The sequence below is a fragment of the Benincasa hispida genome, chromosome 5 (genome assembly GCF_009727055.1).
Source record: "Benincasa hispida cultivar B227 chromosome 5, ASM972705v1, whole genome shotgun sequence".
NCBI lineage: Eukaryota > Viridiplantae > Streptophyta > Magnoliopsida > Cucurbitales > Cucurbitaceae > Benincasa > Benincasa hispida.
Genome location: NC_052353.1, coordinates 53,069,391 through 53,088,625, shown reverse-complemented (window position 1 = coordinate 53,088,625; position 19,235 = coordinate 53,069,391). Strand labels below are relative to the sequence as shown.

The window sequence follows — 19,235 nt, the reverse complement described above, 5'->3', positions numbered from 1 at the left end:
GTCTCCCTCCCACCTCTTCATTATCTCCACCATTATTGATGCTAATTTATTTATAATCAAATGGATGTATCTGATACAAAACTCATTTGTTCATAACTCATAGCTGTAATGAAATAAAGAAATGCAATGGTATAAAGCACTGTCTCCTACAGTTTCAAGGCAAATTTAGCTGTATGAAAATCTGGACCTCATCAAATTGACATATTTTTCATGTAGTATTAAACAAGAAGCATGGATATGGACACAGAGATAGGACATGAACAAGACATGAATAATGTACAGGGACTCGCCTTTTTTAAACAATCTAAGATTCAAACTAAGATGAGTAGATTGATAATGATTTTGTTTTTAGTTTTTAGTTTTGAAATTTATGTTTCTCTTTTCATTTTTTTATACTTTGTTTAAAGAAATATTTGAATTCTTGGTTAAATTCAATAAACAAAATAAGTTTTAAAGTCTTGTTTGGTAACCATTTGGTTTTTAGTTTTTTTAAATTAAGTCTATAAACACTCAATTTCTAAATCTCTTGTTTTGTTAGCTACTTTGGATTAATGTTTTTAGAAACCAAACCAAAATTTGAAAACTAAGGCCCCGTTTGGTAATCATTTTGTTTTTTTATTTTATTTTTTAAAATTAAGCTTATGGACACTACTTCCATCTCCAAATTTCTTTATCTACTTTTCATGGTTTAAAAAACCAAGACAAATTTTGAGAATTAAAAAGAGTATCTTTCAAAAAAATTGTTTTTTGTTTTTTGTGTTTTGAATTTGACTAAGAATTTAACCATTGATACAATCCATTGTAAGAAATATAGTTGAAAGAGGCTTAATTTTCAAAACTAAAAACAAAAAACGAAAAGGTTATCAAACGGGACTTAAAAAAATAGTTTTTGTTTTTGAAATTTGGCTAAGAATTCAACTCTCACACTTGAGAAAAATGCAAACCATATTAAGAAAATGAGAGAAATTAGGCTTAATTTCCAAAAACCAAAAACAAAAAACGAAATGGTTAATAAACGGGGTTTAAGGCTTTCGTTTTTTGTTTTTTTGTTTTTCAAATGTATGTTTTTTTCCTTCCAATTTTTCTATTATGGTTTTCATTTATCTTATAGGAAGACTTCAATTCCTCCTTGTCAAATTTTAAAAACAAAAACAAGTTTGTAAGAAATATTGTTCTCAGTCTTCAAAACTTGGTTTATTTTTTATTTTATTTTTATTTTTAAATGAGTGTAAAAAAGGATAACAAAACAAGAAACTTATAGGTCAGAGTATTAGTGATAATTTATATTTTCAAAAAAAAAATAAATAAAAGAATAATTATTATCAAATGACGCCTTAATTTTAAAACTTGACTTGGTTTTTGAAAACAAATGATAAAAAGTGAATAACAATATGAAGAAACTTACAAATGGAAGTAGTGTATATAAGCTTAGTTTTCAACAACCAAAAACCAAAACTAAGGACTCATTTGATATCACTTTCGTTCTTTATAGGGACAATTGTAAATATAGTAATTAGTTCTAAAGTATTATCAAGTATAATACAATGCAAAAAAAATTGCAAATATAGCCAAATTTAAATCCATCTCTCAGTGATAGACTCTATTGTTGTTATGTCTTCTTGGGAATAACTTGGGTCGAGGCCCATAGCAAAAATGTTTTACATTAAACTAAATCATAATTATTGGATCTAAAATGATTTTTTTTTTTTTTTTTTTGTTTCTTTTTGTTTATTGGAATGCCTTAGCCGTTATCTTCATCTTCTTCATAAACAGTGGGCGCATTTTGCTACAAAAAAAACATAGATCTACATTTTCTTCTTCCCTTCTATTTTTCCATATTGTTCTAAGCATACTCTTTTAATTATACCAATCTTTTCTCCGACGAGTGCACGTTTGAGTTTGAAGTTGTGTTAACCTTGAGGAGCAATCGGCATACGTGATTTAGCACTATAGTCACAATAAATTTGCTTTTAAGACAGTGGATCTTCCTCGGCACAACAAAGATCAACATTTGGTTCCAACATGTCTATCAGCGATAGGGTATATCACTAATAAATTTTGCAATATTTGCGGTTCTTTAAAAAGGTTGTTATCCAATTAATTTTTAGCCTTAGAAGTGCTACTCACTGCAATTACCCTTTTTGTTTTTTGCTTTTTCAAAATCTATGTTTGTTTTCTCTCAATTTCCTTAATATATTTTCTTTTTTTTAAAGAAATATTTGAATCCATAGTCAAATTCCAAAAATCAAAACAAATTTTTACAAACTACTTGTTTCATAGTTTTTGAGAATTGTTTGAAAGTTGCTAACAAAACAAAAAAGTTTATAAATGAAACTGAAAGTTTAGGCTCTGTCTGGTAACGATTTGGTTTTTGAAAATTAAGTCTATTTGTTCTCAATTTCTTACATGGTTTTTATCTCTCTTAATAAAAGAGTTGAATTCATAGCTAAATTAAAGGGAAAAAAAACATGTTTTTAAAAAACTACTTGCTTTAGATTTCAAAAATTGGCTTGGTTTTTTATAACATTGGTTAAAAATAGATAGCAAAGCAAAAAAATATAAAGATAAAAAAAGGTGTTTATAGACTTAATTTTCAAAAATAAAAAATAAAAAATAAAAAATCAAATTCTTAGGACCTTAATAGTTATCAAAATGGGGGTTAATTTTACAAATTCAGGTTTCTCCTTGGGCATATACTGCAAATGACTACCATGGCCTCTGTCAATGTACATTAAATGTCTCTTCTTCCCCAAGCTTTCAACTCATTGTTTAATTCAACCAATGCATTAGGATTGCACGAGCAAGCATGTTTCTACAATCATGGCAGTGGCATCAGTTTTTTTGGCTTATCTTGAAAGCACAAAACTGGGTCTCCTTCTGCAGAGGACAAGATTGTCGTTTTACACATGCAAATGTGTGAGATTCTTCTTCCTCCTAATGCATTAATTTTCTGTTTTCACTGGGGTTTTTCCCTCATTACTTGCTCGCTCAATGCCTCTATTATATAGGTTGGAACCTCAAATTTACTATCTGACTCTTTAAATGACCAAGCAAGATCTCACTGGCCTGTCAGCGAATCAAGGTCCAGGGGCGACAAGCCCTAGTGAAAGCTTGGGGGTAACACCCGAAACCTAAATTATGTAAGCATGGTGTATTATTTACGATTTTGATATTCTCCTCTAGTAACAAAATTGTTTTTGTCCCTACCCATGAACGTAGCTAAACATAGCTAACACATTAGTGAATCATGTAAATCTTTGGGTTGAATTTTTCTTGTTATTATTCTTTACTTGTCGATTTCGTTTATGTCATAACAATATACTTCATATCTGCAATAGATTGTTGGACAATTTGTACATTACGAAGCACAAGATTGTTGTGGATAGAGTTGGCATCTTACGTAAGGGAATAGTGCTGCCATATTTATTTTCTCATTTTCAGCTTTTTACGTTTGATAGAATTACATTAGGACAACCTTCCATAAATTTTTGTCCTTCCTTGAATCAGCGAATAATCTTTTATTGTACCATAATGATAGAAAAGGGCATTTACCTATGACTTCAATACATTTTTCCCTTGGCTTTCTAATTTCTGCTAACAAGAAGGGCAAGATCATAAATGCCAACTAACTTAATTTGTTAGGAAAGGGAAACTTCATATACAATGAGTTCACATCTTGATTGTGTTTTCTTTGGTGCTGCATGTTGAACCTGTCTCTTCTGAGGCAGAACTTTCTTTTTCTTATGTGAGGTTTGTATTAATTCTTCTTAAACTTCTCAGCCCTCAATGTGCTTCTGTCTGTGCTTACTCCTCATGATTATGTCTTACATCTACTTCTTTTGGCTGGTTATGGATCTTCTCAATCATCATGATATCAATGAATTTGCTTGTCAAGGTAATTAATGTGAGTCTGATGGAGTATCTCTCTCCGTATTACAAAATGGTATATTTAAAGACTATCCTCTACATATCTCTACAATGATATGATATTATCTACTTTGGACATAAACCCTAATGATTTTTCTTTTAGTTTCATCCAAAAAACCTCATATCAATGGAGATAACTATTTTCACTTGTATATGATGGATCTCTCCCTTTGTTAGCCAATGTGGGACTTCGTTTACAACAACAATCCTTCCTTCAAACAAAGTACCACACTTAAGCCTCTTCTTGAATAAATCCATCCACTCTTGACAATAATTCCTTCTCAAGTGAGCATCTAGATAGAGTATAAGCACGAATCACACCAAGTGAGAATGAGAGTTTCTTTCTGCTCTTATCAAGGTGAGTTGGAAACTAACCAGGTAGAGCATGAGTAAGACTCACTATTTCTCTTGATTGATAATCCGATGATTTCTCTACCTCACAATTAAGTTTAATCTTCTCGACCATGGCTTTGATACTAATTGTTAATGGCAATAAGCACTCCACATATCTCCACAAATTGTATGATATTGTTCATTTTAGGCACAAGTCCTCACGACTAATTTGATGTTAGTTTCCCTAAAAAGAGCTTCTATCCGTAGAAATAATTGGTTGATCACTTGTATACCATGGGTGTAAACCCTAGACCCTATCTTACTATGTGTTCTACTTAGGCTAATGTATTGTATGTATGATTGTTTGAAAAAGAGGCTTAGAATTTTTGAAGGAAATTATCCTAAGTGTAAAAAGAAGTATAGAGCATGAAGATGGTCTAGTCATGCCATGCGTCCAAGGTTACAAGGGGAGAAATGGCTAAGTATAAGACTTGCGTTAAGGGCCATGAAGAACTTAGTGAAGGCCAAGGCATGCAGGATGCATGCAACTAAACTTGTCTTAGGGGGTGTAAGAGGGGCATCGAGGCAAGGCCTGAGCGGGCCGCAAGGCGCAAGATATGTGTTGGCTTGATGGGCGCTGAAGAGTGTCGTGTAGGCTTTGGGAGATGTTGGTGAGTGGCAAGTGTCAACACAAGTGCCTAATCTATGAGGGCAAGAAACAAGGGCTGGAGATGCATTGACCGAGAGAATGGTCTATGCGTTGCAAACTAGCCTGTGCAATGGTATCTCAAACTATGCATTGGTGTGAGATGGAAGAGTTTAACTTAATTACCAAGTTTAGTAGGCCAAGTGTCGTGTTTAGATGCCTCAAGTATACTTAGTGGTTGAGTTGTCACTGTATTAAGGTATCTGCCTATGTTTGCCTTAGTATAAAAAGGGGGAAGTAAAGTAGGAGAGCTCGGTTTGACATTTCCACTCGTGCTAAAAGAAGAAGGTTGTTGCTGACTTAAGGCTTGTTCGGTGCTATAAATAAACTGAAGGTGCCAAGAAGAAATTCTCACAAATTTGAGTTGAAGTTTGAAGATTTCCCTAAGTGTTCCAAGCTTTCAGATTTCTCGGGCAAGTGAAGAGGATTGGTAAAGTTTGGGCTTCATAGGAGGAATCAAAGGCTCAAATTCTAAGATGAGGAAGTTAAGATATTTATGAACAAATTTCTAGAAGGAAATTATGTGAAATAACATCTGGAATTTAAGTTATTAAGGCTAGAAGTTGAATCTAGAAAATTAATGTTTAAACAAGCAGGCAACTGCATTTGAGGGTTAAGAAGCATGAAGCTGATGGGTGAGGCAGTGCACAATTGAGCATAAGCGTCAGCTGTGGTGTGTGTGCGCGAGATGAGGGCAAGGTTGTGAGGGAAGGAGGACATCGGCCGGGCACGTTGAGGACAGTGTTAGCAAGTACTTAACACATAGGCACCATGGGTGTGTCCTAGGGCCTAAGTGGGTGTTGTGAAATTAAGCTAACTATGGAATACATAAGCATGCAACGGAAACAAATAGAATCAATAAGCACTCTAATTACATTTAATTTGAGTTCTAAAAGCATGCTTTAACAGAAAAACTGAAGAGGTTTTCAAGTTCAACATACATTTGATGAATTCTCCCTTATCCAAGTTGCTCTTCACTCCAAATCAGCTCCAAATTGACAGTGAACCATCAAGAGATCTTCTCTATTATTCTCAGCCTTGAATTTGAGTGGTGGAACTCGAATTTGAGTGAATTTGGTGAAGGAATTTCTGGGTTTGAGAGGGAGAAGAAAATGTAGCAGAAAAACTCTTTTTTCAGCTTATTCTATGTCTTCTTCTTCATAATTTAGTGTTTTTAATCACTGAATACATGCAAGTAATATCTCTTCAGCTCAATAGCCAGCAGTTGCTTGAAGATTTAATGGGATTTGTGTGTGATTGTAGGAAAAACACCTCTTACTTGTGGTGTTTGTGGGCAAAACCCATTTAACCCAATTTTTTCAATATTTCAAAAATCAATTAATTAAAAAATGATTTAATTAATTCATAATTAATTAAATATCAAAATCGAATTTCTTAAATTGAATTTAAAATTGGAAATTAATTTGACTTTAATTAATTAAACATATTTAATTAATTGATTAATTAATTTAATATCAAATATCAAATTAATCACACACCTAATGTTAAACATGAATCTTATTCATGTAATTAATATTTAAATCAATATTTAAATATTATAAACTCTCCAATTTCGTTTAATTTCAATTATTAAACGTTAAATAATTATATCAAATATAATTTTACAAACCCTAATTTGAATTTAAACTTATCCAAATTCAAACCCTAATTTCAATTTGAATATTTCAAATTGATATCATTCCAAATTCACTCAATTTAATAATTCAAGGTGTTCATATTTTACGAGCTAGTAGAGGGACCTTATGGACTTACAGATCATGAGCTCCAACGATTAAGATTAATTGGCTAACACTCTTTAGACTAAATTAATCATTATTTGTTAACTATCAAGTTACACCACTATAGCTCGATAGTTGCACCCTCCTCACTGTAAATGGTTGGGTCACTATGCTGTTTTACCTCCGTTATTATGTCTTGTTCCTTAAGTTCAGTACTGTTTTACCTCCGTTATTATGTCTTGTTCCTTAAGTTCCTACTGATCTTCTAATGAACAATTGGTTTATAATCTAATCACTAAACCGGATCCCTCTCAGGCTAGTGAGAGGGTGGGGCCCCTTGTTTAAGACCTAGATTCAGTACTTAAGAGAACAACTTTTCTCCTTTCCCTAAATTGGGTAGCCATTAATTCCGTCTTGCACCCTATGCCCCCAACTATCTACCCGGTTTTACCCCTAAAATGGAAGGATTATTGAGCCAACCCTCACCCATACAAATCTAAGAATAATCTCGAATAGACAGGAGTTCATAGTTAGCTCAGGATTAAGATCGAGTTACCTAGGTCATCTAAGCGAAATAGTCAGTCTTAAACAGTAAACGACGTTATAAAGTAAGAGTGACTTATTTCTTGGTCTGATCTTATGCAAACTCATTGCATAGGACGCCTCCACTTCTCATGTTAATACATGAACGAATCTGAATCACTTCGTTTGTAGTATCTTTACAACAACTTGTAACAGCTACAGAGTAGGCCGCTTCCAATAGTATTACCAGAATAAGGTATCCAACCTTAATCATATACTATAGACCGTTTTGGCTATTTACTCAAACTTAATCTATCTTTATGTCTCTATATAAAGTTCAAGTATTCATATAATAATCATGGATCTTAGTTTATTGAATTTAGACTTTATGAATGCAATTAATAGATTCAATACCTTTATTGAAGAAATGTTGAATAACATCTTTATTGATAATAGAATATATTTAATTTTTACAAACTGCGAGTTTTAGGACATAAAACCTAACAGTGAGCGCATTGCCATTCACAAGATGAGAGCAAGGAAAATTGTCTTTGTTGCGTTGAAGTATGCTATGCGATGAAGTTTTGTATGCGATGGAAGTCGTGAGGAGTATCTAAGGGTGATGTTAAACTTAAGAATGTAAGTTAAGCTCAAGATGAGCTAATAGTTTTAACCAAGGGTATTTACTGATGTTACAGGGCAAACGCAAATAGGAGAAGCCTATCATCCTTTGAGGAAGTAGCCTAAAACAGTGAGTGACAAAATTTTGTATGTTTTCTTTTATGTGGTTTCAACGCATGATTCACTATTGAGCGAGGTTTCAAGATGTTTTCTTAATGATGAACCATGCTTGAGCTTTTAGCTTTGTGATGAGTTTTCTAAGTAAAGCATGAATTCTCTTAAATACTACTCCAACGTATGCACTAGTATGAAGGTCAACGAGTAGACGCATAGTTCAAACTTTTCTTGAACATTAAGATTTATGAAGCATGTGTTAATTATCATTCCTTATCTTATAAAAGTCTTTCATAATGAATACGTATAAGACTTGTTTTATTGGAATGCTTGATGTTTCATAATGAATACGTATAAGGTATGGAAGTATCTGGATCCCCTTGATACCTAAGATATGATGGTATTCAAGATATTACCACATGCACATAGGTACGATACTATCGACGCTGATTGTATTGAGAATTACTCTACATCAACTAAGGATTGACGTTGAGGGATCGAGCAAAAGGGTTTTCTCTCAACTAAGGTTTAGTGAAGAGAATTTTCGATTAAATGTTGATGCTTGAGTTTCAAGATTTGAATATTTTACATGTTTTCTAATACTTGAATATAATTGTTTTAAACCCTGATGTTTTAAGGAAGTTGATGTTTAATAAAGCTCAATCAATATGTTTGGATGTAGTCATTCACTGGTCTAGTAGCTCACTCTTTCTAATTTTTTCTTTTCCTCAGGTAGTGATCAACATCCCAAAGGATAGCTGTTCTGCGAGTCTGTCACTCAGTATTCAAGGGTTGAAGTGGAGTTAACTTAGGTTGTTAACGGATGTCATTCATGTACATAATAAGGACGTAGACTAGTTTTGGAGATGGGAACACAATCTGTAGTTAAACATGTTATGGTTTATATGTATGAGTTTGGCATCTGTTTTATCTGCTTGGGTTTGTTTGTTTGAGAAATTAACTATTAAAATTTTCTATCATGTGTTTGAGTTCTGTTGAGCAAGTAGGGGGTTAGGGATGGACAGTTGGTGTCATAAAAGGGATGGCATCAACTGTCTTCACAACTCCTCTTAGGATAGAAAGGGTTCCTGGAGGGAGTGTGACAATGGGTCTCTCCTTCCCTGGTCAATGTAAGACTTCTTTTTGCACTAAACAAATATGATGTCGTCCATTTTGGATTTAAACCCACGTGATTTTATTTTTGAATTCCATCAAGAAAGCTCCATACCAATTGAAACTTTTTACTTACTTTCTCACCAAAGATCTTCCACATTTCTAGTTCTAATCAATGTGAAACTCTATTTGCATCCTCAACCTCACATTTCCTGATGTAATAGTCATCTGGATCGTATCACTTTGAGCACTAAATAACAACTAACAGTCGTGGAATTTGTTACCTTGGAAATAGGGAATTAATAATGATTCAAACAAACTAAGACCCCAACCATCAACAGGCTAAACCTTAGCTGCAGTATCATATATTTGTCGCCATAAGCAAACTGCCTTTGCTTTCAGCCTCTGATCTTTGATGAATGGCCAACCAAAGTTCATACAGACATTCCTTCATAGCTTAGATACAAATACCCAACAGCCTGAACGGTCCAACCAACTGCTAGCTCTATAAGTCATCTTTGTGTTCTTTCCCCTCTTTATTTGCTCAATATATACCAGTTAGAGAGGTAGACATTTAGAGGCTTATCTGCTTCGACTTTCTAGTAATTGGTGCATGTTTAGGCATCTTCCATTTGGATCTGGACACTGCTGTTGCATTGTTTCCTCTCTACCAATTCTCCAACTCAGATCTAAATTAAATTAAACATATTCGGATCTGTTACAATACAGAAAAATATGTATGTCTGCCACTGTGGAGGCATGATGAATCTTTTTCAATCCTGAAACATCAAATTGTTCATGCAGATTCTTCTACCATCAACTCTCCTCATTGTTAAAATTTTAAGTCCTAAATGATGAGATACAGCCTGATTTGCTTTGTTATTATACATAGAACTTAATCAAATTGTCTCTTAGATGAAAGACAAAGTGCATAACACTGCATGAAAGTTAATCTCAGGCTTCCATGTGATTCTTGCACTCATCATCATTGTTAGGACAATTGGAATCTTTGACAGTAATGCCAATTTGAATACTTGGCTTCATTAGGTAACCTTGGTTAACTAGTTGACCTCTAGTTAACATACCATAGTTTAAGCTTTAAGGGAATGTCACTTTTGGAAGGGAAAAATGCTATCTTTTTTCTTTTTATTTTCTCCAATAGTTTGCAATCCTGATGATTAAAATAATGAAACTTTACAGAAGTAAAAGACCAAATTGGTGAGTTGGATGATGGTTAGTTTTTTTCCCATCCATTCAAAGAGAGCATAGGGATGTGATTGGATAATGGTCTTCATCTCCATGATATAAGATTGTTCACTTTGAATTAATTGGCATTTTCAGATTCAAAAAGCCTATTATTCTTACTTAAATTCCGAAGATCTTCTGCACATCTATTTCGATGGAGGACTATATTTGCAGTCCCAACAATATCAACAATTCAAACATCTCAAAATGTTCACTAGAGAAGAATATGATATTGAATTCATAATCTTGGTTCATATTGCAAAAAAGTTATGTAATGTATTTGTATCTATTATATATGTATTGTTGTATTTACATTTGACAAAAATGGATTTCGTTGGAATCGGCTATGATACTAATCTAAGCTTTCATCCTTAGTTATTTAGGATGTTAAGAAACGAGACTCTGTTCTTTATAAGATGCCGATATAGACTCTCGAGATCTTCTTCAAAGTCGTAAATACACGACTCCAATTTCCTCAGCGAGTTCTGCACATCTTCAACTTGCACAAGGAAATCAGATTTGTGACTGGTGATTGAATATAATGAAGCATCTACCATCTCTACTTCATTTCCATATGAACCATCCTCCTTGTTGGCTACTCTCTTAGGTTGCATCAGCTTGGAAACTAGAGACCATCTGCTGATCTTTGATGGCAACTTTGGTCCTGCTACAAATGACAACAAGGATTCAATGTTGTTTAATGTGACAGCTTCAGCCTCTTTTAACAAGCTAACAATTTCAGAACTTTCATCACTCTTTTGGGAAGTTGATCTTTCCATTCCCTTCAAGACCTTGTGGATTGTCTTCTTTATCATCTTCCTCGAGTTCAAATACTTCTGAATGTCGATCACAGTGTCATCTCCTTTTCTTCTGCGCAACGCGGACTCAAGTTCATGTAAAGATTCTTTCATTTGTGACAAAACATCCTTAGCCAAAGCACACACATCCAAGATCTTGAGAGATCCTTCTAGCAAGTCATCAACTGATTTGTTGTCAACAAGAGCTTGGTGGGTGAGTGGCAAAAGAAGCAACTTATCAATGGAATCATGTAAATCTTGAAGACCATCAAGATTTTGGCACAAAGAAGAAGATGAAGAAGTTGCTTCAGAGGCCTTCAATCTGTAGAGATGTTCATCAACTTCATCCACAGCTGGATGTGGCTTTGAGGGCAAACTGTTTGAACGAATGTGGAATGATTTCTTTGAGTTTGCAGCAAAGGAATCCATCTTTTTTACAAAAGCCTTAGCTTATGAATTGTAAAACAGCCAAAGCAGTTTCAAGTTGACTTCTTCTTTTGGCCTTCAAGAGCTTATTTATATCACTATGGCTTAGGGAGACATGAGGAATCTCAAGCTCATCTAATTATAATTAATTTGTGATAATGTTAATATGTATAAGAAAATAATTCAGCAATGTCCATGCTTTGTCTCCCTCCCACCTCTTTCTTGTCTCCACCATAATTGATGCTAACTTCTATATGACACAAATGCCATTTGTTTATGATTCATGGTTGTATTATAATAGAGAAATGTAATGCTACAAAACAATGTCTCCTTTGGTTTTAAGGCCAATTTAGCTGCATAAAATAGAAAATTGGGCCTCACCCAATTGTCTTATTTTCTGTGGGGTATTGAGCAAAAAGCTTCAGGTATTGACAAGAATATAGGTCATGAACAAGACAGAACAAGATCGATATATAACAAGGACATGCAATATACAAATTTTACATGTACATACACATTTTTATTTGTGTACATTCCAGTGTTTCACACTAAATTTTATTTTCATATATGAGAATTTTATACAAAAACAAAAAGAAGCCACGAAATGGTACAACAGGTTGAATCTCGTTCGAGGAGTATTTTAGTTTTGAAAGTCAAGTATACAAACACTACTTTGACCTTTGTGTTTTTTTTATTTGTTACCTACTTTTTTTAAACATTTTCAAAATCTAAGCAATTTTTTAAACGAAAGTTCTCAAAATCTTGCTTCTATTATTAAATTTGGATAAAAAATTCAAATATATGTTACCAAGAAAAGTGAAATATAACCTTACTAAATAGTGGGAAGTAAGCATAGTGTTTACAAATAGAAAATTTAAAACGAAATAGTTATCAAAGCGACTTTAATTTTACAAATGTGAATAATGCCCAACTTCACTCAACTTTAGAGTATGTTTTAGTTATGTTGGTGAAATTTCAAAGGCTCATCTTTTTACCATTAAATTTTGTTTTAAAATAAACATTTGTCAACTCTACTATTAAAATGAAGACAAAAATGGGACATGACGATAAGTTGTAAAAAGCAAACTTAGAGATCACTATTAGATTGCAAATTTCTTACCATTGAAGGTGAAGATTTTCCTCATTCAATCTTATTTGGGTTGTTTTCAAATATAGGAAAATAAACTAAAATATTTACAAATAATAGCAAAATATCACAGTCTATCTCTGACAGATCGCGATAGAGAGCGATAGACTATTATCTATATGTATCATGACACAAATAGACATAGATAATAGTCTTTTTGCTGTCTATCGCGGTCTATCACAGATAGACTGTGATATTTTGCTATTAGTTATAAATATTTTTAGCAGTTTTATCATTTAAAATAATTTCTCATCTTATTTCTCATTTTCCTAAGTTTCACAAACTCACGTGCTTCACTTATCCCCTATGAAACACAGACACAGATACGACTATACGATACAGATACGATTGGATATGGCGATTCGTCAATTTCTAAAAAACTAAGATACAGATACGTCTAAGGATGCGTCATTTTTTTATATATTTCTAAAAAACGAGGATACTAATACGTTGAAGATACATTTTCTTTTTCTTTAAAAAAATATAGGGTATAGATAAATTTAACATACAGGTTAATAACAATAGCATAAAATATAATACAAACACTAATACAATACAAAAAAACAACATCTAAGATGTTGAAGTACAATAGTTAATAAAATGCAATAGCAAAGTGACTCATATTACAAAGAAAAAAAAGAAGATTAGAGGAAGAAGTGTGAAGATAAATGAATAACTTATTGTTGAAGATATCCAAATAGGCTTATATTTTAGTGGATTTTGTGAGGACTCAAATGTGAAGATAGATATTAGATGATTCTAGTCTAGGGTTTGGTCGTTATTTTTTTTTCCTTTTAGTTTTGGACTCGAGGAGTGAGCTTTTTAAATAGGTTGCCTAATTTTAGATTGGGAAAGATTAGATAAGTTACTTGTCTTTTTTCTTTAAAAAAAATACGCATAGAAATAGATACATCAAATCGTGTGTCAGATACGTATCTGAAAAGTATCTGAAAGTATAAATACGTCAAATTGCATGTCAGATACGTATCTAGGAAGTATCTGGAAGTATCAGTATCCGATACGTGTCTGATATTGATTCTTTGCCTCACATGAAGTATCTGTGCTTCGTAGCCTATCCCACTCTTTCAAAATTCTCTCTCATACACATATTCATCTCTTAAAGGTCTCTCTTGTTACCTTACTCTCCTTAGAATTTCATAGTTTACGACTTTCATAATCAATGACTTTGGCGATTTTTATCAATGCACTATTTTTCTCACAATGTGTAGCTTCCATTGCCATTGGGACTTAAATTTTGACTCCTAAATCTCCTTCCCCTCTACTTATTACTCATCACCCATCGTCATATCAATTTTTCGTCTTTATTTTATTGTGAAGCTTCAGAATGGTAGTTTTTTTTTTTTTTTTTAAAAAAAGGCCTAACAGTAAAAATGAAATAATTTGAAAAGACACGTGTATAATTGAAACCTACCCATACAAAGAAGAGCAAGGAACTAATGAAATATCAAATCATTAGACACAACAATATCAATCCATGAGATTTTCAAGCCAAAGACTTTATTTCATAGTGCATAACAAGTTAGAATGTGAACAATAGTATAACAGATTCGTTGACAGAAAGAGAAATTCGTGACAATGCCTCATCGATAAAAAAACTCAAATATCATCAATAAATGTGTGGACTTCGCTATTGAAATAGTCGTGACCTTTAAGTAAGTTCTAGATATAACATGTGTCTGCTACCTATGAACATGTACACCACTATTACCGTTTGATTTCATTTTAACAAAAAAAAAAAAAAAGTGTTGATGTTGGTTATTGAAAAATTTTAAAAGTTTGGGAGTATAATTAAAATTTCGAAAATTTAATGGCATAAGAATCATAAACATACAAATATAATACTCAAAATGGCTGCCATGGCCCATGTGTACGGTTTCTTCTACTTTACAGTTGCAGGGCAAGCATCTCTCTGTAATCGAGGCAGTGGCATCCATTTTGTTGGCTCATCTCGAAAATGGTGAACTGGGTCTCGTTCTGCGTAGGGCAAGATTGTCGATTAACACATGCAACCGTGTGAGAATCTTCTTCCTCCCAATGCATTCAATTAATTTTCTTTTTTCAGAGATATCTGGGGATGCTCGTGCTGTGTTCCCCATCTCCAGGTTTTTCCCTCATCAGTTGCTTGCTAAATGCCTCTATTATGTACTTTATATTCTGCAGTAGATTCCCAAGTAATTTGTAAATTGTGAACCAGTAGAGTCTGTTGAGTTAGCACCATACAGAAAGCAATGGCGCTGCCATATTCATTTTTCCATTTGCAGCTTGAGCATTTGACAAAATTTCATTAGGACAACTTTCAATAATTTTCGGATCATTCCTTGATGCAGGGAAGAACTTTTATGGTGCCATATGGATAGAAGAGGAAAGGGAAACTTTCTTTTTGTGTTTTTATCTGTGAGTGTTGGAGCCGATTTATGTACATATCGACTAATCTTAATCTTAGGGAAAAAAAGCCTTGTCTGGAGAAGAAACAGTCATTGAATAAATGAAATATAGAGAGATCTCAAAGTATCTAGAGACCCTATTGGTGATTGCAAAAGATATTTCTAATTGAAAACTAAATAAAAAAGACTAAAATTCATAAAAATGTGCTTAGTTTTGCACCAATACAAAGCTGAAATCAAGCTCATGAAACTATCAAAAACTAAAAAGGAGTCTCTAAAACGACGTTTATTGCACTCGCCCCATCACACCCAAAAGAAAGCTCCCATAATGGCCAACCAACAAAAGAGATCCAAGAATGTCAGACATATTAGTTAAAAAGGCCTATGACCAACTAAAAGCTTCCAAAATAATATGCCAAAAACGAGAAGCAAAAGAACAATACAAAAATAGATGAGTAGGGGACTCAGAGTGGCCTTGATCCCTTGATCCTGTAACATTTGAATACTAAGAAAGATTTTGTAAGATATTAAACTCTGGGTAGGTGGTCACCATGAATCGAATTCATTTTTACTAATTCGGATGATGACTTCATATTCTAGCTGTCCACATCCTTATTCTGCTCTCTTTTCTGCTGCATGCTGAGCCCATATCTCATGAGGCAGAGCTTTCTTCTACTTCTTTGTGGTTTATATATCCTTTTGAGTTCCTAAACTTCTCAGCTCCCTCTATGCTTCCATCTACTCACTCCTCATGAATGTCTCTCTCTAGATATTTATTGCATACATTCACTTCTTTTGGCCGGTTCTAGATACTAATCACCATGATGTCAATAAATTTGCTTATCAAGATAAGTAATGTAAGTTTCACAAAAAAAATTCATTTTGACTGGCTTTTTTGACTAGGACGACATCTTCCACACTTCTAATCAATGCAAGACTCTATTTGCATTCTCAGCCATTCTTGAGATACTAGTTATTTGGTTTGCATCGCTCTTGAGCATTGGACTATGTCGCCTTCCGAAAATTAAGGAATATTATTTGATTCAAAGAAACTGAAACTGTTTTCCCCTTCAAACTAATACAATATAACCATCGCTGCAGTATTCACAATCAACAATAGGCTTGACCATGTCTGCAGTGCCATATTTTTGTTGCAGTCAGCAGGTTGCCTTTGCTTTCAGCTACTTAAAACTTCAGATCCATCCATTACTTTGTGGATTTCTCACATTTGTTGAAGATAAATACTTCATAATCTCAATCTCCTGGTTGCGTTCAACCCTTGGTCTTGAATGAATGGCCAGCCAATCGAAATCTATATAGACATTCCTTCATTGCTTAGCCGGATCAACCAACTGCTAGGTCTATGAGTTATCCCTGTGTTCTTTCCCCTCCCCATATGCTTAATATATATCAAGCAAGGGAGACAATTGGAACAATATCTGCTTTGACCTTTTAGGAATCAGTGCTTGTTTAGGCATCTTCTTCCATTTGGTTCTAGACACTGCTGTGGCAATGTTTCCTCTCTACCAAGTCTCCAACTCATATGTATATTAAATTAAACGTATTAAGATCTGTTTACTTAATAAAGAAAGAAGTATGCTTGCCACTGTGGAGACATGAAGGTTGTTTTATACACGCACACGGGTACAGGGGTTGATGAATCTCCTACCATCAGTTCAGCTCATTGTTTATTATTTAATTCTTAAATTATGTGATATGGCTTGATTAGCTTTATTATTATACATATAATTGAATCAAATTGTCTCTTGGGTGCAAGACCACTCGCATATGCATAACATTGCATGAAAGTTAAAACTCAAGCTTCCATGTGGTTCTTGTGCTCATCACCAGCGGCAACTGGAATCTTTGATAGCAAGGCCAATTTGAATACTTAGCTTCATTAGGTAACCTTGGTTAACTAACTGACCTCTAGTTAACATACCATAGTTTAAGCTTTAGTGGGAAAATCACTTTAGAAGAGAAAAACTCAAATTTTGTTTATCAACAGTTTGCAATCCTTAATGGTTAAAACAAAGAAAGTGTACATAGGTCAAAGACAAAAAAAATGATGTGTTGGATGATGGATAGATTTATTTTTGGTCATATCACCATGATTATATTCTTCACTTTGGACTTTGTAGGCTTGATTGTACTTTTTGGATTCAACTTGAAAAACGTTGTAGTATTATAGTTATTATCCAAATTTATATAATAAGGATCTTTTTCACTTCTATTTCATATGGTGCTAAGTTGCATTTTCAACCATATCAACAATAATAATATTGCAAAAAGTTAGCTAGAGAAGAAGATGGTCTGCTTTGCAAAATTGTTATGGAATATATTTGTATATATATGTACTGTGGTGTTTACATTTGACAAAAATAAATTCCATTGGAATTGACTATGATACTACTATATAAAATTTCATCCTTAGTGATTTAGGATGTTAAGAAATGAGACTCTGTTTTTGATAAGATGGCGATATAGACTCTCGAGATCTTCTTCTATGTCATGAATACACAACTCCAATTTCCTCAGCAAGTTCTGGACATCTTCACCTTGCACAAGGAAATCAAATTTGTGATTGGTGATTGAATTTAATGCAGCATCCACAATTTCTACTTCATTTCCATCTGTGCCATCATCTTTGCAGGCTACTCTCTTAGGTTGCATCAACTTAGAAAACAAAGACCATTTGCTCATCTTTGATGGCAACTTTGGTCCTGCTATAAATGACAACAAGGATTTAATGTTGTTATATGTGACAGCTTCTGCCTCTTTTAACAAGCTAACAATTTCTGAACTTTCATCACTTTTTTGGGAACTTGATGTTTCCATTCCCTTCAAGACCTTGTGGATTGTCTTCTTTATCATCTTCCTCGTGTTCGAATACTTTTGAACATCAATCACATTGTCATTTCTTCTTCTTCGCAATGCAGACTCAAGTTCGTGTGCAGATTCTTTCATTTGTGATAAAACATCCTTAGCCAAAGCACACACATCCAAGATCTTGAGAGATCCCTCTAGCAAGTCATCAACTGACTTGTTGTCAACAAGAGCTTGATGGGTGAGTGGCAAAAGAAACAACTTATCAATGGAATCATGTAAATCTTGAAGACCATCCAGTTTTTGGCACAAAGAAGATGATGAAGAAGTGGCTTCAGAGGCCTTCAATCTGCAGAGATTTTCATTAACTTCATCCACAACTGGATGTGGCTTTGAGGGCAAACTGTTTGAACGAATGTGGAATGATTTCTTTGAGTTTGCAGCAAAGGAATCCATCTTCTTTTTACAAAAGCCTAAGATTATGAATTGTAAAACAGCCAAAAAGTTGACTTCTTTTGGCCTTCAAGAGCTTATTTATATCACTTTGGCTGGGAGAGACATGAGGAATCTCAAGCCCATCTAATTATAATCAATTAGTGATATGTATAAGAAAATAATTCAGCGATGTCCACGCTTTGTCTCTCTCCCACCTCTCTATTATCTTCACCATAATTGATGCTAATTTCTGTATGACACAAAGGCCATTTGTTTATAATTCATTGTTGTATTGTATAATGGAGAAATGTAATGCTTTAAACCAATGAATCCTATGGTTATAAGGCCAATCAAGCTGCATAAAATAGAAAATTGGGCCTCACCCAATTGTCTATTTTTCTGTGGGGTGTTGAGCAAGAAGCACAGGCATGAACAAGGAAACAAGACATGAAGAAGACAAAACAAGATCGATATATGACAAGGACATGCAATGTACAAATTTTACATGTACATACATATTATTTTTATACATTTCAATGTGTTTCACAATAAATTTTATTTTCATATATGAGAATTATATGAAAGTTAAAAGAAGTAATCAAATATCATAACAGGTCAAGTCTCATTTGGAAGGTGAAATGCATCCCTAAGAAATTTTATTTTAAAAGCCAAGTTTGTATACACTATTTTGACCTTTATGTTTAATAATAATACTACTTTTTAAATTTTGCCGAGAATTCAAATATATTTCCGAGATACAGCCCAAAGAAACGATGGGAAACTAAACATAACATCTACAAATAGAAAATTTAAAACTTAAATGTTATAAAAGCGACTTTAAGTTTCGGAATGTTGAATAATATTATTGCAGCTTTGTTG

General features: G+C 33.5%; 1 protein-coding gene and 1 long non-coding RNA gene across 2 annotated transcripts; one reads left to right on the top strand and one right to left on the bottom strand.

Moving 5' to 3' along the window:
- Positions 1-10,691: 10,691 nt before the first annotated feature.
- Positions 10,692-11,546, bottom strand: LOC120077389. The gene has a single exon (XM_039031274.1). The coding sequence runs from the start codon at positions 11,544-11,546 to the stop codon at positions 10,692-10,694; it is 855 nt and encodes a 284-aa protein (XP_038887202.1).
- A 3,015-nt stretch (positions 11,547-14,561) lies between these two features.
- LOC120077685 lies at positions 14,562-18,563 on the top strand. The gene is made up of 2 exons (XR_005481816.1): positions 14,562-14,813; positions 18,035-18,563. It is a non-coding gene; the product is annotated as an uncharacterized LOC120077685 (long non-coding RNA).
- Positions 18,564-19,235: the final 672 nt, after the last annotated feature.

Bases quoted from the DNA above. Each gene is read 5' to 3' on its own strand.
- LOC120077389 (XM_039031274.1), bottom strand. From the start codon at position 11,546: ATGGATTCCTTTGCTGCAAACTCAAAGAAATCATTCCACATTCGTTCA.